Source organism: Protomyctophum bolini (assembly GCF_963924005.1).
Source record: "Protomyctophum bolini genome assembly, chromosome: 23".
Classification (NCBI taxonomy): Eukaryota; Metazoa; Chordata; class Actinopteri; order Myctophiformes; family Myctophidae; genus Protomyctophum; species Protomyctophum bolini.
Window position 1 is genome coordinate 3,026,615 of NC_137884.1, and position 23,239 is coordinate 3,049,853.

At 43.7% G+C, this 23,239-nt stretch overlaps 1 protein-coding gene across 1 annotated transcript in view; it reads right to left on the bottom strand.

The window, feature by feature from the left end:
* Positions 1–8,683: 8,683 nt before the first annotated feature.
* Positions 8,684–23,239, bottom strand: part of LOC308310606 (dedicator of cytokinesis protein 4-like) — a gene marked incomplete at its 5' end in the record, with an annotated part of 197,731 nt that continues 183,175 nt past the window's right edge. The window contains 2 exon segments of the mRNA XM_080756990.1: positions 8,684–11,703; positions 22,091–22,152. Coding sequence (XP_080613116.1) covers positions 11,221–11,703; positions 22,091–22,152 — 545 coding nt within the window. The 3' untranslated portion in view covers positions 8,684–11,220.

The window sequence follows — 23,239 nt, forward strand, 5'->3', positions numbered from 1 at the left end:
TTTATTTTTGGAGAAAAATCATCCGCAATCCTCCGCAACACTCCGCAATTTAGAGAAAATTCCTCCGCAACACTCCGCAATTTGCTAATGTTTCTCATCCTCCGCAACACTCATTTTTTTCTCTCCAAAAATTCATAAAACGATGGGCTATAACCCATCGTTTTTTTTTGTTTTTTTTTTCAAATCCTCAAAAATGATGGGTTATAGCCCATAGTTTTTTGAATTTTTGGAGAAAAATCCTCCGCAATTGACAGGGTCAACTTATGTAACTTAAATAGCACTTTATGTAGACATACCACTCTATAGTGCAGGGATACTCAAATAGATTTACCTGTGGGCCACATTACAAAAATGGCAAGGGGCCAGGGGCCAGTAGATAAAATTACGACATTAATGATACTTGATAACTTCTCTCTTTCAATTGCTTTATTTTTGCAAAATGTATCAAAGTACAATGTGCATGCACACAATATGTAAATAAATAAATGTGTTAAATTTTCTTGCATAAACACAAAGAGCTGTTTCCATAACTGCACAAATTATTGCACATAACATGAGTAGCTGTTATAATAACATAATAACATAACATGAGTAGCTCTTTGCCTGCCTGCCTGCCTGTCTGTCTGTCAATGAGTAGCTGTCTTACTGTCTGCCTGTCTATGAGTAGCTGTCTGCCTGCATGTCTATGAGTAGCTGTCTGTCTGCCTGCCTGTCCAATTGTCCATGAGTAGCTGTCTGTCTTCCTGTCTGAGTAGCTGTATGGTTTAACCATAACCCATATGGGTAATTTTGCACAACCCAATGGATGAGTCAACCCATATACTCTTACGATAGGTTATGGCTGACCCATCATGGGTTAACCATAACCCATAATGGGTAATTTTGTACAACCCATTGGTTGAGTCAACCCAAGTACTCACTATGGGTTGTTTTGAGTCCATTGTGGGTTGTTTGTGCACTGCATACCCCATGGAGTCTCACTTGGTGCAGAAGGCCTCAAATCGAAGCCTGCTCTATATTTTTTTTATATTTGCTTTTTTAAGATCACGCACGAACCGTGCATGCCACCGGTTCGGGCCTGGTACAGACCGATTCGTATCGGTGGGTAGACTGACATATGTCAGAATTGTAAAGTTTTGTCAAATCGTCTTAGAGATAATCATAAATATGTATCTACAGGGAAAAGTAAGGGTAGAAAACCAAATCAAACACCAGATTATTGATCAGCGCAGATTATTGAACGTGTCAATATAAATCTCCTCACACACGGACTTACTGTTCTCTAACCCTAACCCAGCCACCAAAACGTGCTAGGGTTAGGGTTGCCGAGGTCGTAGAGCAAAACCGAGACCAGATTATTGATCAGCTCGTTGCGCTGAAAACACCAATATAAGTTTCCTCTCACACGGACATACGGTTCTCTTAATTGATTAGGGTTACAGGTTCGCTATATCGCTTAATAACTCGAAAACGATAAGGAGTTGGATTCCGATTTCGAGATATGTTGTTCAGTTTTTTGAGACGAACAAGGGGATATCTTGGTTGTCCCGGTACGCCACTCCTAAGTTGGCTTCCTCCACTTTCGGAAGGTACATAGAGGTTTACAACCTAACACCATCCTGAAGGAAGATCTGAAGTTTTGAAAAGTGTCGTACCAGGACAAACAAGATATCCACTTGATCGTCTCGGAAAACTAAACAACATATATCAAAATTAGACTCCAAGTCCTTATCGTTGTGGAGTTATTGAGAGGGAAAGATTGCCCGCTTTGCAGTCTTTTTGCTGACCCTTGACCTTTATCTGTGTCCTAAAAAATCAGGCCCAGTGTCATTACATCAGGCTTACTTTCATGATGGATTGAGTGAAGTTTCAGATTTTTAAAAAATATCTGGAGGGCTTAGTTCCAGAAAATAGTCAACTTTGCAGTCTTTTTGCTGACCCTTGATCTTTATCTGTGTCCTAAAAAATCAGGCCCAGTGTCATTACATCAGGCTTACTTTCATGGTGGATTGAGTGAAGTTTCAGATTTCAAAAAAATATCTGGAGGGCTTAGTTCCAGAAAATAGTCAACTTTGCAGTCTTTTTGCTGACCCTTGACCTTTATCTGTGTCCTAAAAAATCAGGCCCAGTGTCATTACATCAGGCTTACTTTCATGATGGATTGAGTGAAGTTTCAGATTTTTTTTAAAATATCTGGAGCGCTTAGTTCCAGAAAATGCTACTCTACTTTTCTGTACTAGTGTAATGTATGATACAATACTATACTGTAAGCTGGGCCCAGTTGTCAAAGTGCCCATGTTACCCTGGAGGTGATTCTCCACATTTAGATGAATTTTCTGCATATTCATAAAATCTGCTTAAACAAAATTTGTCTATCATCAACAGCAACAACAACCATAATACATTTTATTTATTTTACATTACACTTTACATTTGAAACAAAGTGGTACAATATTGTATTGATTTATATTATATTTTAAACTACATCTCTTATGTGCATTAAAATAATACTGTGGTATCACCACTTTTAGTAGGCTAAAACATCCTGAGAGTGAAGTGGATATATGGACATTGTGCCTTTAAGAGGATGAGGAGGATGAAGAAGGGCGCGCCGCGCAGGTTAGAACGTCTACCCGCCCACTGCCGCCCACTGCGCCCAGTAGCCTAGCCTATATATGCATTGTCATGGAGGAGAGAGAACGGCAGGAGGAGAGGAGAACGGCACGAAAGCAGAACTCCATTCAAGGTAAAATTGTGTTTTGTTTCTGCACTATTATTGTCTCAACCTTTCTAGCATGCCTTGACGTCGTGTTAAACACGCAGAGGAACACAATGTGCTGCTGGCAGTGCTTGGACATTGAGTAGGCTTAGCCCCCACGCAGCTAAGCTAGCTAGCTACTTTGGCTTTGTATTGTGTGGACTCAAAATGTTTGGCGCGAGTGCAATTGGCTCTTTTATATGGTCTGATCTCTATCTTCTATTATAAACACACCACGTTGCTGTTCAAGCATGCACAGTCTGCTGTGACCTCTTCCCCCTTGGAGACCAGTGTAGCTACATGCTAACCGTTAGCTTCTCTCTTACCCTTGGACACTACAGTGTAATGTTAGCATGTAGCTACATGCTAACCGTTAGCTTATCTCTCCCAGTGATACACAGACAGACACATTCAGACAGACATTGGCTTAATTATAGTAGTGTGTATATATATATGATATGATTAGGATGGTGTTTACATTATTGTGGGAATTGTGGTTAAGCATGGAACATAACATTTACTAAAGCTGTGAAACAGTTTATCATTGCTGCCAATATATGCTCTGCTGTGATGTGTCGCTGATACTGAAAACTACAAGCTCACAACATGCGTTCAGCCTGTAGGTCTGCAGTTCTCAGTAACGGACCGTTGAGAAGCATACATTGAGCTTAAAATGCTAAATCATTTAACAGACACAATACAGCTCACTCCTTCCAGAAAAGCTACTGTGATGTGTGATTTCCTCTGCTCTCATGCCCTTGGAAGCTGGGACAATAATTGGCCTCTTGGGACAGACAGATGTGCAGAAAAACCCTGTTCTAATTCAAGGCCATGCTGTCAAAAAATCTAAATGTGCCAAATCTATTAATCAAACATTTTTATTTCTTGGCAGGTCATATGGTACACCCCAGCGCGGAACGGCCGTCCAGCCAGTGGGTACCTGGAGGAAAGGCTGCGTAACACCAGAAAGAAGCTGAGGTCAGCGCTCAGGGTGACTGGCCGAGCACCACAACCAGCACCCGAGGATGGTCCTATTCGAACAGCGGTCGTACCAGGTCATTACTAAACGGAAAAATAGAAGGAAGTTCCAACAATGTGGCACATTTGCTTGCTTAAGTTTTCCCAAAACGTAACATGCGCACGTTTAGGGAACACTGTCGCAGACAGAAAATCTTATTAGAGCCTGATTGTAGTGAATGTGAGGAATTTTGCAACTAAAGTAGCTTGTATGACCAGACACCACACAATAGCATTTATAGTTGTTTTAGAACTATTTTAACACACGATATTGCTGATAGGGATGACTGATTAAGCAAAACATCCATCTTTTAGTGACTGACAACATTTTGTTCTTTTTACAGAATCTACCATAACAGAGGAGCGGGCTGTACAACTGAAAGAGTGGTTGAGATGTAATTCTCAACCACTCAACCAAGTTGCGACCTGCATGCAGGACACGGCAGTCTACAGGGCGAAGTGGGTGAAGGACAACACCAGAGATCTGACCATCAGTCAGATTCTGGAACATTACCCTCACTTAACAACTAACGGCATGGTAAGAGGGAATATTGTACATTTGATGATTAATTTATGTTTTGGTAGTGTGCCACATTTAATTTGATTTAAAATGTTTTCCATTTTATAGATCGCACAGGACTTCCTTATCTTGCACCCAAACGCTGCACCAAATTTGTTTGAGACCTGGCTCCCAGTTTATGCTGAGAAGATCCTGCAGGTGGCACGACTGGAGCGGAAGCTGGATTTGTCGGTCGAAGGATTAACATTAGGTAAAATATTATTTAAATGGTTCTTTGTCAGTCGACAGTCCCTCTTGTGCCAAGAGTCCACAACTACGTTGACAGCCTCTGTGTGGGTGTGGCACGCACAGCACACACTTTCAGGTACCCCAGGGTTTTCCCTCTTCTCAGGTAGTGTCACCTTCAAATACCAGTGGGCACACCCCTTCCTCCTATAGCCTCGTCTAGACCAGGGTTTCTCAAAGTGGATTCCAGGGACTCTCTGGGTTACTTTAGTGGGGTCTAAATTGACCCTTACAAGTCTGCAACTATGACAGTGTTACAAATGGACCCCAACTGGTCAATTATTTTCCATTTGTACACTGGTTAGGCCAGCTTCTGGCTTAATGGTGGGAATAACTAAACTACAAACTAACCCGCTGCAGAGCCGCTATTGGCTGCACATGGCGGCATAGGTTACATTCTTGTTGGCTATTGAATGACAAAATAAAGGATATGCCATTCCACCTCGTATTGATACCTATGTCTTCCTGCAGATGGCATTGGGGATCTCGCCCTGCAGCAGTTGCCAGCCTTGCTCCCCCCAACTCCATACAAAGTTGGCCGTGGCCGTGGCAGTAAAGTGGTGCGCCACACCATTGCTGAGTGCAAGAAGGCCTTCATCCATCATCAGCCTGTAAGTCCACCAGCACATCTAAAGGGAAACTTTCCATTTTATTTTAACATTAACATATACCTGTTGTATAATGAATGAGTTTGTGTAAGTATTGAGTGTGTGTAATCTACAAGCATATACAGTACACAGCAGAACACAGTAGGGCATTCATAACTACGGTGTTTCACTAGTCGACGAGTAATCCTAAAAAGTTGACAAATAGTTGCCTAGTCATCTAGATATGACCTCACCACACCCGAAACAATAACATGTCTTAATTCTTGTCAAAATGTCTCTGAAATAGGCTAACTACTGCTCTTGACAGTTTAACAATGCTATTGCTTTACAAATACAGGTATAACAGGACAAGCTTATTCCTTCTGTTAATATACCTCCCGGTTTATCTAATAAGGCAGGGGTTTTCAACTGATTATGAGCCAGGGTCCACCACCCACCACCCTCACTAAAAATCAACCTAGGGACCACCGTTGTGCTGCGAGCAGGATATAAGTTAACGCTTTATATGCATTATATGTCTATACAGTACATCTCTCAATGTTTCTCAACCAATGGACTACCAGTATATGAGATTTAGCCTATCGGAGACAAAACTAAGGAACATTTTGTTATCGTTGGATACCATTTTGTCCACAATACCATGCTGTGTTGATGTTTGTACCATAAGAGTGATAAGACACAAAATGAATATGTTTAACAATAATTTAACTCTTAGAATGTAAATGGACCATTGCCACCTTTTATTATTATTTTTCTTTTAATGCTATACTTTGTAGACATTTGGTCACTCACCCTCACTTTTCTGTGTTTTTCAGCCTGGAACCAACATGGTGGAGTATCTCCAAGCAGCCAAGAACTCCCAAACTGAACCTGACATTGGGCAACAACTCTCAGCAACTATCTCAGGTCTTTGTGATAATTGATGGACAGGCTTTGGAACAGGAGAAACTTATTCAGGCCATCGACGTCTGCTTCAAGGCCTACTACATATTTGACATTGAGTACCTGAAAAAGTGTCAACTTGTGTGGGACTTCCTACAGAGTGTTGTCTATGGAATTCCACTACAAGAGTCCAAGAAAATGGTTGAGTTTCTGCACACTAGAATTCTGGCTTGCCAGTAGAGCACACACACGCGCACACACACAAAGTAGTAACACCTCTCCTTTGTCTTGGAGTGGTGAAAACCCTCCTCACAGCTCTCCTCCAGTTAACTGCAGTCAGGCTCCATTTCAATGTGAAAGGCTCATAACCAAAGACACCTAGAAAATGTGAGAATTGTTGTCCACATTGATCACATCGATAGGGCGATAGGGTTTCTCTCCAGTGTGAATTATCTCGTGTTTTTTAAGGCCGGACAATTGAATTGAATCCATAGGGTTTCTCTCCAGTGTGAATGTTCTGGTGTGTGTTAAGGCTAGCAATTTGAGAAGTGTTGGCCACACTGATCACATAGGTTTCTCTCCAGTGTGAATTTGCTTGTGTGTTATAAGGTGGGCCAATTAAGAGAGGTGTGAATTCTCTGGTGGCTTTTAAGGCTGGATATTAGAGAGAAGTGTTTTATCCAGGTCCAAATGTCAATGTTTGATGTTAAAATGTTAATGTTTTCATGCTTATCTTTTATAAAATAACTTTAAAGAATCCAGCATGGTTTGTGTTTATTACATTATTCTTTGCATGACCAAATCTAGCATGTATTTTGTTATAGGTTTGTAGTTGAACTGTAGTTTAACCGTAAAGTAACACTGTATATATTGTTGTTTAATAAACCCATAATTGATTTATTTAACTCATGATTTGAATAGTATAGTATATAACTTGAAGTGAAACAACCCAGAATGGTACATAATTTAACCCAGAAATGAGTAGAATATATAATGCATGATATGGGTTGCATTTACTCAGAAGTACAGTTAATTTAACCAAGAAATGGGTAGAATATATAATGAATACTATGGGTTGCATTTACTCAGAAATGGGTAGAATATATAACTAATACTATGGGTTGCATTTACTCAAAGGGGTAGAATATATAACTAATACTATGGTTTGCATTTACTCAGAAGTACAGTTAATTTAACCCAGAAATGGGTAGAATATTTTAACTCATCCACTGGGTTAAAACGGACCAACCCATCTTGCTGGGTAAAATGAACTACTGCTGGGTTGGTGCTATAACTACCCAGGGGATGGGTTAAAAACTACTCAGAATGGGTTGTTTCTAACCCAGGCTTTCTACCTGCCTGTCCAATTGTCCATGAGTAGCTGTCTGCCTGCCTGTCCAATTCTCCATGAGTAGCTGTCTGTCTGCCTGTCTATGAGTAGCTGTCTGACTGCCTGCCTGTCCAATTCTCCATGAGTAGCTGTCTGCCTGTCTATGAGTAGCTGTCTGCCTGCCTGCCAGCCAGCAAGTTGGTTAACAGAAAATATATTGTTATGGCTGAGTAAAATAAAATACAATAAACACAATTTGCCTGAAAATAGATTACCCAGCTATGACCTTTTTCATGAAAAAAAATGAGTAGTGATATGGCTGACTGAGTAAAATAAAACAATCTACCTGAAAATAGATAGCTATAAGTGAAGAGCAATTTCCGCAATTACCATTTCCGCAATTTCAATTTCCGCAATTTCCATTTCCGCAATTTCCTCAATTTCCATTTCCGCAATTTCCATTTCCACCATTTCCGCAATTTCCGCAATTACCATTTCCGCAATTTCCATTTCCGCATTTTCCGCAATTTCTGCAATTTCCATTTCCGCATTTCCGCAATTTCCGCAATTTCTGCAATTTCCATTGCCACCATTTCCGCAATTTCCGCAATTAACATTTCTGCAATTTCCGCAATTTCCATTTCCGCAATTTCTGCAATTTCCATTTCCGCATTTCCGCAATTTCCGCAATTTCTGCAATTTCCATTTCCACCATTTCCGCAATTTCCGCAATTACAATTTCCGCAATTTCCATTTCCGCAATTTCCATTTCCAACTATTAATGGCAGCTGGGTTTCATCATTCAAATAAAATAGAATTCTGTCCGTTTAGCTATAAAATTATGTCAGGGAATAGGGATACACAGTATATGTCTTTAATTTGCATTGCATCTCCCCCCCCCCCCCCCCCAAGCTTTTATTTTCGTTCGAGTAATAGTACAACTCTAATAGTATTACTTATAATAATGTAATTAAAGATAACTTCATTCAGATTTATTTATTTTTATTTCATCTTTTGAGGCCTGAGGTTGAGTATCACTGCTATAGTGTATACACATACAGTAGTTTCCTTAGATAGATATTTCACTGTTAGGTTCTTAAGCTTACGTAGGATTAATGATGACTTTTTTTACGTTTTGAAGTATTACCATGTTTTTTTGTTCTTGCTTACAGTAAAAGTCGCTCTGGATTAAGAGCCTCTGCTAAATGCCTAAATTGTAAGTGGGTTTTCAATCATGAGTCAAAGATGTACTGAGAGGTCCAGCACGAGTCATTACAAATGTGTTGATCAGAGCATGTTTATTACATAGGGCAGTTTATTGAACTTGTAAATGTGTTAGGTGGCGTTTTGCATGACCTTAGCTTTTCCTACAAGCACACAAACATAAAATTATGAACATTTATAATAATTTGTTGCTTTCAACATTCAAAGCTGTAAATTTGTTATAGCTACATTTTGTTAAAAACACAGTATTTACATTAATAGTAATACACAAAGTGTCCTATATTTGGCATACTTACAACAATCTCGATATATACTTTACAATTTCTCAAGTACTGATTAATGTGAATATTTAATCACAAATATTTCACAACAAATTAAAAAAGGAAATCAACCGTACAAAAGTGAAACATACAAGCAATACTGAAGTTAATTTCCAGGAGGAAAGAAAAATGTTGCACGGAATTAAGAGATCATTATTTTCTGCTAAAATCTTTTATTTTTTTTTACAAAACAAATTCGCAGACTTCACTACCTAAAAGCGGATGAACTGGGCAATTGTTGATAGTGCAGTCAACTGACCACCTCTTTATTCAACTTAAAAATAAAAATGTCCTACTCATTTGTACAAATATTAGACTATACAAAAAAGTAGTTCAGAGATTGTTTCTCTATAATGCTTTCCCAACAGAGCAACAGCGCTGGGACATATCTGACAGGCAGGACAGTGGCAGTTTGTAGAGATAAAATTCACTTGTATTTTTATACTTCCTTGTCAAATAGTCCTCAATAACAGTACAGGTCGTAATGTTGGTGATAAAATCTCTTTTGTGCTTGTATAAAGTTGCTCGGTAAACTATGATTAGACTATTTCAAAACGTGAACACTGAACACTGCTTAAAAAAAGAAGAAAATGTGTATTTTTGTTGTTTTGTGAGCGATCACAACTCTATATTGAATACCAGTGGTTCTCAAAGTGGATTCCAGGGACTCTATAGGTGCCTTTAGAGAAGTCTAAATTGATCCTTATATACTGTAACTCTGGCAGCATACTGGTTCCATTTGTATACGGTCAGAGTTAAGGGGAGACCTTGACATACAGAAGTCTGAGAGCCATTTCTGTATATTTAAATGCAGGTGTCTTATAGCAGAGTCTTTCATAGTTTCTTTTCTAGTTCCAATGTTCTGGGGTTGTTTTACAGCATACTGTACATATTTAGGATTCCTTTGGCACAATACTTGGTAAAATCCCCCCCCAAATGGATCTGCCGTCATGTACATCTACACGTCATGCAGGAGGGGCAGGGTGCATTCACAATAGCCACTCTGGAATGTTCAGAATTCAGTGTTCAAAGCCCAAAATAGGCTATGCGAGCCCACTGGGTGGGTCACATGAAGGGTCACGTGAAATTAACTCCAGTGTCTGGTATCAAGAGAAGCCTTATATAATTTCAAAGTTAAGGAGGCGCGCTTCTTCACTTCACTTGAGAGCTTGAAGGAGGGATGAGAGGTTGGTTTTATCCGATTCCTCGATGGGGATGATGGTCAAGTGGTTTGTTATGTTCGCAATGTTTCCACTGAGTCGAGTCGACCGTTAAACATTTACCTGCTCTGATGAAATAATGCCACGGCACTTCAGTCATAGCTGTGAAGGTACCCTCATACACATTGAAAAATAAAAATGCTGATGTGGTTATTACTTTGGTACTATTCAAATACAAATGCAATTTTTAGGTATGAAACCTATCCACGTTCCATCTGTCACCTATTTTTAAGTCATTAGGTCATAAAATAATGTTAATGACAAAAAATAGTGACAATAGCAGATCCACAAGATCACAACACGATGCTCTGTGAGCTAATTCCACTTAAAACAAATAGGGCTCAAGTGGTTGACATTATGAATGTGATATTTGGCACAAAGCCTGGAGAAACCTTTGCTTTATCACATTGCCATTCCATCGGTGGAACGGTTATGACTGTGAACACACCCGTGTCTACTACACTAAACTGAAAATGCATACGCGACCTCTATCACCTCTCTAGCCATACAGTATACAAAAAGTACAGAGTACTTAAAAAAACGTGCAAGACTCACGGATAAAAGACTCTGTTTCCAATACTTAAGGCAAAAAAAAAACCCACTTCTCATATATACCAATATATATATATTGGGATTATGACATCTATCAAAAACTTTTTTGTTTTGTTTGATATTTTCTAGAATGTTCCCCATGTGTTCTCATTGACCATGAAGATCTATGGGGCGTGATAGAGCTAAAAGTGTGGAATGACATATTTCAATGCAATGCCCTGAAGTGAAATTTATAAAATAAAATAAAATAAAATAAAATAAAATAAAATAAAATAAAATAAAATAAAATAAAATAAAATAAAATAAAATAAAATAAAATAAAATAAGTTTTGTTTTTGCCCGCATGTCAATGTGTCTGTCTTTTAATCGGAGGAGTATTGGTCACAGAAATAAAATTAAAAAGGGATGGTGCCCAGTAGAAAAGTGCAAAACGCGCCAGTGTGTTCATTCCAACATCCCAGCCCAGACCTCGGCCGTGCTCATCCTCCCAGCTGAAACTGGCCCCTATAGCTGGGAGACCTTCCTGGGGAGGGGCCTGGGTCTGGGGACGCGGGGGTCGGCGGAGGAGGAGGAGGGGGCCGAGTCCAGCTTCAGGCTGCCCGTGCGGAGCTGGTGGGGTTTGGGCGGCAGCGCCGGGGGGTCGACCTGCTGCTGCGGAGGTATGGAGAGGCCGTGGGGCAGGGGCACGGGGCGGCGCGTCGGGTTGTTCCTCTCGTAGACGCTGTACGGCGGCGGCGTCTTGTTCTCCCGGCGGACGGGCTCCGTGTCGGAGACGGGGTGGAGGGCCAGCGTGGAGGGAGGGGGCGGCGGGTGGACGGGCGGGTGGTCACCGCCGGCGGGCATCTCGGTGCCAGACGCCTCAGACACGCTGCAGCGGCTGAGGGAGGAGATGCCACTGCTGTAGCTGCCGCTGAGGACGGGGGAGTTGGAGACCAGCCCGGTGGTGTGGCACTCGGTGGGCGACGGGGTGAAGGGAGGTGCTGTGCTCTGATGGAAGAAAAGAACAAATGAAATGTCAAGGCATTTTCTTTTTCTCATTCTATTATTCTCTGCTTTCACGTACATTTCCTGTTTCAGCGTGATGACCCCCTGTGGCTAAAATGGCTCACGATTAATAGAATATGTTCAACTGCGTGGTGGTGGCAGCTTGTTCTAAAGTGATGGACTGACTGAGAATTGGTTCAAAGATTAAGAAGAAAGATGATCATTTTCTAATCTTTTTTTTTTCTTTCATTGTGGCAGCGGAGCATTCCTTTTGCTTAAATTGATTGAACCCTTGCGTTAATAAATGTTTAGGGACTTTTTCAATTGTAATATTTATATATTTTAAGCTCCTTCTGTAGAGAACGCTGCTATCTCTTCGAACCCATTTCTATATGATCTATGTTTGCTATTCATTCACAATGTGGACTCTTAAACCCCCTAAAGGTCCTTGCATCTCTCCTATCCAATCTGTGGACACTTAATGTGTAACCTTGCGCAGTGACAACAAGTGACTATAAGCGAGTGGCTATAAGTAATTCATTTCCAATGACAGCTGGGCTACAACTGAGCGACACGGGAGTGACGACACACCTGAAGAAAAGCTGAGATTTTTTTTACTTCATGCAAAAATGAGCAGCCGTGGCTCAGCGGTCCAGGCACCTTGGCCGGTAGCCGAGGTCTGGCAGAGTGCCGCGGGTTCGACTCCCGATCCTGACGGCATTTACTGCATGTCACCAGCCCCCCCCCCCATCTGCCAGCCTACTGTCTGTCCCTCTATATAACGTGAAAGCCACAAAACAAAAAAACAAACATAAATAATATAGCAGCCTGTACGACTCCACAATGAATAAATATATCAATAAATATAAAATATAGAGGCACCACCGAACCCTTAAACTGAACAGTGGTTGGGATATGAGCGACCTCTCCAGAGAACAAGATATAAACAGAGCGGCTCACCATCTGTCATACAGACTATGAAGGTATATATAAGCTTAGCTCAGCTCACTGGATAGTTGGCTGGTGGATCAGTTTAGAGATCTAAATAGCCTGCATAGTAAACCACCCCCTGGTCGCGTGAATTCACATTTAAGTGAATCTATGCAAGTTAATGAATGTATGTTCAAATACGTCAAGTGGTTAATGTTTTGCAATAATAATCAAATTCCACAAAGTAACACAATAATTCAAATTGTAGGGAAGTAAAATAACAATATTTGCACTATTTTGCCAAATGTTCACCCCAGAATAGCCTAGGTGTGCTCAAGTGGTTAACCAAGTATTTTATACTGCTCGTAGATCGGCTATTTTTTGGTTTGTTTTTGGTTACGTGGTTCCACACTGGACGGGGCCACGTTGTGCCCAACACAACCACAACTCTGCTATGTTGGAAATGCGTGCCGACCAGGGGGGCAGTCAGACAGATATTTTGTGAAGCCACAAGGAAATCGGGATTTCCTGAAAGTTCATATAATGACCTGTTGTGGGTGGCGCTGTCATTGGGCCCAAAAAAACCCATAGCCCCATAGAAGTCCATGTATTTGGGCCCAACTTCACCTAGACTGTATCACCTTAATAAACATGGTCATGAATACTTTTTGCTTCCAGTCACTAGTTTAAAGTCTCATTTCTAATGTCATAATATTCTTTTTGGAAAATGATGGTCCCATTTATAAAAAACATTACCATAAAGTCGCGCATGTTCTGAGGGGCGTGGCTACCGTTACAGTCTATGAACGGGATCCCCCACCCACTCGAGTCAAAATAAAAACCAACGAAGAAGAAGGGGGGAGGTCCCGCCTCGTTGTCTGGGCCAGCCAATGGGCCAGCTGGGCCCAAACGGATCTAGAAAGATGGCGACTTCCATTGCAAGGACTGACAGGCTTCATTTTACGTTCATGTTAGACCCGGGGAACGCTTTGTCCATATTTTTTACAGTCTATGGTGCCGACAACAGACACACATATTGAATTACCCTTAAAGAGAAGACAGAAACGACTCGGCCAGCAAGATTTCACACCTCACCGACGTCCACGCCAGCGACGGGAAACCGATCGCTCATCAAAATGTTGTTTTCTGAGCAATTACAGTACACTACACTGCCATTATATCTGCTTATACGGTTTAATTGGGCCTGGTGAGGAGGAGCGCGATTGATCAGCGGGTGTGTAGCGCTCTGGTTGGGAGGGGGGGACACACAGAGCCCTGGGAGGGGGACACACAGAACCGTGGGAGGGGGACACACAGAACCCTGGGAGGGGGACACACAGAACCCTGGGAGGGGGACACACAGAACCCTGGGAGGGGGACACACAGAACCGTGGGAGGGGGACACACAGAACCCTGGGAGGGGGGACACACAGAACCCTGGGAGGGGGGACACACAGAACCCTGGGAGGGGGACACACAGAACCCTGGGAGGGGGACACACAGAACCCTGGGAGGGGGACACACAGAACCCTGGGAGGGGGACACACAGAACCCTGGGAGGGGGGACACACAGAACCCTGGGAGGGGGACACACAGAACCCTGGGAGGGGGACACACAGAGCCCTGGGAGGGGGACACACAGAACCCTGGGAGGGGGACACACAGAGCCCTGGGAGGGGGACACACAGAACCCTGGGAGGGGGACACACAGAGCCCTGGGAGGGGGACACACAGAACCCTGGGAGGGGGACACACAGAACCCTGGGAGGGGGACACACAGAACCCTGGGAGGGGGACACACAGAGCCCTGGGAGGGGGACACACAGAACCCGGGGAGGGGGACACACAGAACCCTGGGAGGGGGACACACAGAACCCTGGGAGGGGGGACACGCAGAACCCTGGGAGGGGGACACACAGAACCCTGGGAGGGGGACACACAGAGCCCTGGGAGGGGGACACACAGAACCCTGGGAGGGGACACACAGAACCCTGGGAGGGGGACACACAGAACCCTGGGAGGGGGACACACAGAACCCTGGGAGGGGGACACACAGAACCCTGGGAGGGGGGACACACAGAACCCTGGGAGGGGGACACACAGAACCCTGGGAGGGGGACACACAGAACCCTGGGAGGGGGACACACAGAACCCTGGGAGGGGGACACACAGAACCCTGGGAGGGGGACACACAGAACCCTGGGAGGGGGACACACAGAGCCCTGGGAGGGGGACACACAGAGCCCTGGGAGGGGGACACACAGAACCCTGGGAGGGGGACACACAGAACCCTGGGAGGGGGGACACACAGAACCCTGGGAGGGGGACACACAGAGCCCTGGGAGGGGGACACACAGAACCCTGGGAGGGGGGACACACAGAACCCTGGGAGGGGGGACACACAGAACCCTGGGAGGGGGACACACAGAACCCTGGGAGGGGGACACACAGAGCCCTGGGAGGGGGGACACACAGAACCCTGGGAGGGGGGACACACAGAACCCTGGGAGGGGGGACACACAGAACCCTGGGAGGGGGACACACAGAGCCCTGGGAGGGGGACACACAGAACCCTGGGAGGGGGACACACAGAGCACTGGGAGGGGGACACACAGAGCACTGGGAGGGGGACACACAGAACCCTGGGAGGGGGACACACAGAGCACTGGGAGGGGGACACACAGAACCCTGGGAGGGGGACACACAGAACCCTGGGAGGGGGACACACAGAGCACTGGGAGGGGGACACACAGAACCCTGGGAGGGGGACACACAGAACCCTGGGAGGGGGACACACAGAACCCTGGGAGGGGGACACACAGAACCCTGGGAGGGGGGACACACAGAACCCTGGGAGGGGGACACACAGAACCCTGGGAGGGGGGGGACACAGAACCCTGGGAGGGGGACACACAGAAAACCCTGGGAGGGGGACACACAGAACCCTGGGAGGGGGACACACAGAACCCTGTCCACTCTCCTCATCAGTCAATTGCCTTGCCGTTTAACCCATTTTAGACCCGAGGCCGAGGTCGTATGAATGTCTTCTAAAAGACGTATGTTGCTATATCAGTGGGGCTCAAATGTTTTCATGTCAAGGACTCCCAAAATGATACGTATTTGGCCGCCTCTCAAAATGTTTAGTTCCCTGCAGGGACCCCCAGAACCGAGTAGAATAGTAAGAGAGTGGCGACAAGCCTTGGTCTCGCCTATGGGCTATAGCTATAGTTCCTATCCCATTGAGTGAGTCGACGCTCTTATTATTCCACTCGGCCCCCTGAAGCACAGATTTGAGTTAAAATGTTTGCTTTAATACATTATATCTCTCTCTTTTTCAGGAAATGAAAAAATATTCTTTTAAGGAAATGAATGAAACCTTATATTTTTTTAAACGATGCAACACTGCCTCATCAAAGTTGGTGTTGTGACATTACATATTGTCAATTACTTGCATGAGAAGGAGAGAGGTGGTGGAGTTAGCTGTTTTACCAACTATAAATGGATGCATTGATTTAATCTATAATATTCCTAATAGCCCTTACCCGATATATTGCCCCCCTCCCCCCCCTTGTGGTCGTGTGGGGTACTTTTGCGTCTTCGCATTTTTAATTCACTAATAAATTCATTATTAATTTATAATTTGTTAAATTGGAAAAAGTGTATTATTGTAGTATTATTGTCAATGCCTGTGTGAAAAGTGGGAGCGATTGGTGCAGGCGGTGAGGAGATACGGCGGTGTTTCTGACAGACACACACTCAGACATTCAGACAGACATTGACTGAATTATAGTATGATGATGATGATGATGATGATGATGGAGAGAATTACATTCAGCTTTAGAGGTCAAATTGAAGTCTTCATGGACAACTGGTTTAAATGGATTACTCATGTCTACCATAAGACCAATGTTTTGTGTGTTGATTCTGTTCCATTAATGGTGTTTGTTCACCTTAGTTATGATAGTGATCAATAAGTGAGTGAGTATAGAGAGGCAGATACTGTATCTCCCCTTATGTGAATGTGTACATTGTATGTCTGGTTTGTATGTATTGTTCCAGTCTTTCCTTTGTCATGTACGTATGTTTGTTTACACAAGGAAAATTCAATACAAAGTCATTGATCAAGACAAACCTGATTTGGCACAAATGCGTTCTTTTCTTTTGTCGTTTTACAGCTGTGTATGTTGTACCTGTATTGACATACTGTCCAGCATGTGCAAAGAGAGATTTAATCACTTAATCACTTCAGCTGGACATGGGCGATTTAAAAAAAATATTTTTGATACTGCGCCGTCTGTTTGATCTTGCATAATGGCTGCCTTGCACAGAGCTCTATATCTATTCAGCAATACCCATTATCGCTTCCAGGAAGCCATAAAATGTAATTGGAAGGATTTACAGCGCCATAATATTTAATAACTCGCAGCCATTTCTGAATCGGCGGCCTTAAGGCCCAAACCACACCAAAGGCCCGGGTCAGGACGACTAGGCGGTTTCTAAGGTCAACCACACCATTGAGTTGCAATGAGTTGTATTGGTGTGGCTGACCTTAAAACGGTTTTGTCCCACCCTTTCACTGTCTTTTGATGATGTGTCCTAAGTGTGTAATTTGGTTCACTGGTGATTGAGTGGTTCACATTTGGTCAGGACGACTAGGCGGTTTCTATAAGGTCAACCACACCATTGAGTTGCAATGAGTTGTATTGGTGTGGCTGACCTTAAAACTCCTAAGTGTTTTACTACATGTACTTTATTCCACTGTGTAGCCCCTTAATCTATAGTAAAAGGCACATTTTTCAAGCACACATTGATAATGGGCTTCTCTTTTTGAGTGGTGCAACCACTCCTACAACCAGCAATGTCCGTGTACACCTATGTGTTCACCTATATTTGTATGTGTCCACGTATGTATGTGTTAATGAGCACCAGTATGAGTACCAGTAGGGGCGCTGTTGTGCCATGCAGAAACAGAGAGAGAGAGAGAGACACAGTGCTGACAGACTGTTGCCTGCTAATGAGAGAGAGATGGGGGGGGGGGGGGGGGGAGTTGCACCACTCAGTTCACACGGGTGTGATTTTTATTTTATTCATATGGGCAACAGAATGCTGAGTAAAAGAGCTCTCTCAGTTTCCTGGGCAGTTTGTTTCTTAACCCATTCTGTACGGGAACCCGTACCCGAAGAACGACTGACATTTTTTAGAATCTGATCTCAGGTCAGAATGGGTTAATCAGACCAGTGTGTGTCCATGTGGAAACCTCGTATGAATCTGATCTCAGGTCAGAATGGGTTAATTTCTCTCCAGGGTAACGGGCTGTGAGAGGTCCCCTGTGATACTGTAACAATGCAGCAATACCAAAAGCCTGACACAACTATATGTCCCTTGCAGGTTTCTGTCCTGTGGTTTGTGAGTCTGGTAATGGGCCCCTGGCCGCACTGACTCGTGTCTGTGTGCGTTGGCGTGTGTGTGAGAGAGGCAGCGAGAGGGTGTGAGAGTGCACAGATACTGTAGTTTGTTTGCTGGCAGAGCTTGTGTGTGTACATGTCTGTGCTCTGTGCCGGTGTGGTACAGGTAATGGCACCTGCTTGAGGACCATATAGAGTGGCCGTTCCTGGCTATGATTGGCAGCTGAGTGCTTCGCTTCAGGCCTTTGATCTTGCCAGAATGCATTGCACGCACGCGCACGCACACGCACACACACACGCACACGCATACACGCACGCACACACGCACACTTGAGAGAGCATATACTGACTGCTGAGCTGTCATTGCTTTCTAGAACACAATCAAAACAAGCCTTTATCTAATTGTCATACATGATGCATCCCACACATGACGACAGCCTATACAGCTTATAGCATTGTTGGCTGTGCCAAGCTCTCACAAGAACGCCACGATGACAATACACAGAAAGCAAACGCGAGGTTCAACTATAAAGTACGTTTTCAAACAACGTTCAGCACTTCATTCTCATTCTGGCCCATCCCCAGCGCCAAGACCTTTGTCCACGTGACACAGCTGAATGAGTACGGGGCTCATGAACAGCCAACCTGACAACACAGAGGCCCAGTCAGAGAGAACTCATGTTAATTCCGGTGGAACCTCACAAAATTAAGACATTTTCATGTGCTTAGGTCTATGCAGACTAGACTTTACCCCAGAAATGGTAACATACTGTAGTAGCCACTAGCCAGCAACATAGTAGCCATTAGCATGGGTGCAATACGCCACCAGTTTATATGAACATTTTCACCTGCGACCTGGGACGACGTTGGCCGTAAGACATAACGTATACTGTACAAAATGTCCCTTGTATCCATCTTCTCACATGCATGCGAAGTAAAGAATTGAAGTAAAGAAGATAGCCAGATTTTCTAATCGTCAAGATGCAATGCAACCCCATGATTGGAACTATACCGTCCTCCAATCGCTGTGATTAGACAAACACAGTGACATTCTAAGTTGGTGTTTTTGCCGGTACAGATAAGTGAACGACAACTCTGAGGCTAGGATAGCAATCTATGTACACTTTGTACAGTATATGCTGCTGCGTACTGTATCTCCCTTTGTTAGCTTTTAAAGGCAAGTAACTTTTTTAAAGAGAACCCTGTTTTCTGGGTCTCCCGTATAGTTTATTGTCACTGTGCAAAAGTGCTTGCGTTTGCAGTATCGGCTGTTTTATTTTCCTGTTATGAGTAGACAACTTCTCAGTGGCACTGACAAGCGCTTTCACTCGTTAAAGCACTTTACCGCAGTCGTTTTAATGAAAAGAGCAACTTCTCATTTTCTCCGTTATTGGAAGACAAGATCTCAGTATGTAGTTAATTTTTTTTGCAATGTAACGAGCATGTTCACTCTTTAAAGAGACTTACCTCCTTAGTTTTAACCCATTCTGACCGGGAACCCCTTTTGGTGTTAGCATCATGTTATGCTTTAGCTATTGAAAAATAGCAGATCTACAAGCTCATAGCGCGCCACCGAGTGGCGCGCTACGAGCTTGTAGGTCTGCTATTTTTGAAAAATCGAAGAACGACTGACATTTTTAGAATCTGATCTCAGGTCAGAATGGGTTAATCAGACCAGTGTGTGTCCAGTGGAAACCTCGTATGAATCTGATCTCAGGTCAGAATGGGTTAATGAAAAGAGCGGCTGCTACCCAGTAAGTTCGAAGTTGTTTTGCTTGTACTTCTCTGGTGTTTGCTATAGAGGCGCTATTCAGTGCCGTAGATCCCTGAAGGTTCACAGTTGTGAGTTTTCGAAGTATCACTAAGCCCTTTATATTTCATCATACAATGAATCATGGAAATATAGCTGATCTGCAACCATGGAATAATGACCTTCTCATTTTGAGCTACACTCAACTTCATCCCAGGACACAGGTGACTATGCTACTAATATTAATTGAGTGTGCTACACAGGCTACACATGTTAAGCTCTGCCTCGGGCGGTCATCCAGAATTCATAAACCCATAGTTACAGTACACGTCTACATGTTTTTTAGCACTACTCACTGAGGAATCATCTCAGTTCTTTTGCAACCAAAAGAGTGAACAGAATTTTAATAGAAACTGTAACTAAATAAATCAACAGTTCGTTGAGGTGCCCTCTTCATAAAATATAACCAATATGAACAGTAGCAGAAGACAAGTTATTACGCCTACGCCCTATACGCATTATATTTGTATGCTCAGGTCATGTGATATCTCCTCTTAAAATACCGTATGCCTTTACTACTGGCAAGGCCATATTGAAGATAACTCCCAGAGCCTTTAATTAAACACCGGAGATAACTTTAAAAGCCTGCTAATTAGCTAATGGTGATAACTTGAAAGCCCATTCATCAGCCATTGATCATATGCCGCCCCCCCCCCCCCCCCCCGTCCCCCTTTACATTCAATAGCACATTGAGATCTAGATGGAGCAACACAATGCGACCTTTACTTGTCACAGTCTTTCCTTTTGCTTCAATTTTGGTGGTTCTGTACAGGTTTTTGTCCTCGTATTGGAATCCGTCCAACATCAATTCCTTTTAGTTGCCAATAGTCTGTGTCTGTGATCGTGTCAAAACATCTCCTAACCCGGTTTTGGGCCCCCACAAATCGGGGGCCACAAAACTGCTTACTAACTCATATAACAATCGCCCTGAGCAAACTTAATGGACTCTCTTGGATCGATCGGAAGCACGGATACTCCCAAACTCCCAGCATCCGAAAGGCACAGATACAACTATTCAGCTGTGCGAGCAGTTTCGCCGATCTATAATGCAAAGTTTCCCAGGACAGTGTCAGTGGCCCGAGGCTGTTTGGAGAGGCTGTTAGTGGTGCCGGATAACAGCCTGCAGGTCACTGACCATGACCTTTGTGAGAGAGAGAGAGAGAGAGAGAGAGAGATTGATAATAATAGGATGGAATGGAGAGAAGACCAGAGGAAATTGAGCTAGAGCATAGTGTACTATTATTTTTGAGAGGTGCCTCTGCTCCATTACGCAGCTATGTGGGTCCCTATATGCGTGAGTGCAACACGGTAACTCTGTCATTTCTCGAGTGTTTCGGACGGGGAAAGGCTCACCGGAACCGGGCCGGCCCCCTGGGCGCGTTCCTGGGGGTCTGGATGTTCTAGGGACGTCTTTGACGGCTCTCAAACATCTTTTCCAAAAATAATCGAAGTAGGCTACAGTACAGTACAGTACAGTACAGTACAGTACAGTACAGTACAGTACAGTACAGTACAGTACAGTACAGTACAGTACAGTACAGTAACTATAACAATAAATGTATAGTTGCACCACTCAGTTCCACACCTCAGTTCACAGAGGTGTGGTTTTTACTGTACGTGGGAGAAGAGTAGGCCCGGTGTGCCAATATATTGATATTGCCGCGATAAATAATCGATACACTTACAGATATCGTGATATATCGTCGATGAAATAAAATGGGCCCAACTTTACAATACATAAAACAAGTTGGTGATGAATACCTGTAATCCATCCAGATTCATTGCGTGATATGCTCAGCACTTTACCACAATGGGCGCCGGGATTTCTTTCAAAATAGGAGCTCGGTGTGCCGGGCAGATATGGCAGCTTTTACTCTGAAAGCACCCCCCTTCCGTAGCGTACAAAAACCGGGAGGCATAATGTTGCTTGCTTACCTCGCGATGATTAGGATAAAGTCTCTCTAATCTAAAAAGCATTAATATTCTAAACGAGAGATTTGAGTCAGAAATGAAGACAGTATGCCCATCTCGTCAAAACCATGGAGAGCTCCCTAGATTATAGGAGCTACGAGACTTTCTTTCTAAGCTGTAAACAAGGAAGTGAAGAGAGAGAGAGAGAGAGAGAGAGACAGAGAGAGAGAGAGAGAGAGAGAAGGGGGGACAAGCAGACAAAAGCTGCCAGCCAAGTGTTGTGGCGGTCAGGTCCAACCGTCAGAAGGACCTGAGCGACAGGGACATCACCCACCTTCTGTGGAGATCTGGACACGTGGACAGGAGACTGGGACCTCATGTTCTTGGCTGACGAGCCTGAAGACATCCGCACAATGCAGAGAGAGAGAGAGAGAGAGAGAGAGAGAGAGAGAGAGAGAGAGGAGAGAGAGAGAGAGAGAGAGAGACGGGGGGGGAGGGGGGAGAGAGAAGAGAGCATATATTATGCAAGTCAGGTATTTTTTTTGTATTTTCTACGAGTCACGGCACACACAGGGCTGTATTTATTATACAAGGACAAACGTTTTAGGATGGCAGATTGATCCTCACTTTGTCTATTTCTCAAATTCTACCATATACTTGTGGGGACGACAGCCCCTCACAAATACAGTGACAGACACACACATGCACACTCGGAGAAAACATGCCAGCTGGCAGAAAACTTTTTTTTTTGTCATACAGTATGAATGCCCTACTTTAAATGGTAAAGCTGCCCTCCACTTAGTAGTGAAAATAGCCGATCTACAAGCTCAACAAGCTGTGAGCTTGTAATATACATCTGCCATCCTCCAAGCGCCGTCTGCCTTGTTATGCCGGCCGCTTGGCAGCGTGATTCATCAGAAGACTCAGGGGAATTATGTCTGTAAACAAATTAATAAATACAACTATACCACAAAAAGGTGTTTGGATTAATGGCGGAGAGCTCTCCTGCTGTAGTAGTATAGTTTCATAATATATGAGACCGTCGTGACCGTGTCTTCATATGAACAGTACGTGTTGGGCAAGTTACTTTTAAAAAGTAATTAGTTATAGTTAGTTACTGCTCTGAAAAAAAGTAGGCCTACTAGTTCCTAAATTATAAAAGCAACTAGTTACTAGTTACTTTACTTCATAATAATAAAAACAATGGGTTTTTGTTGCTCTGTGTCTCAGTAAGAGAAGAGACAACTCCCTATCATTGTTCTCTGAAAGGAAACAGATGGGAAGCATCTCCTCAGCAAAATACCTGGCAAGCAATCTGTTGAGTTGACTCTGGGACTGGCTGATATGTGCAGAAGGGTGAAATCAGCCCTCAACGGCTTCTGTCAGAAGCCGCTGATGGTTGATTTCCCCCGCGTGGCGCGTGCGTGATATGCTGCTGTGGTGGCGATTTAAAATGTATTTTGGTCTGTATAATGACAGACTC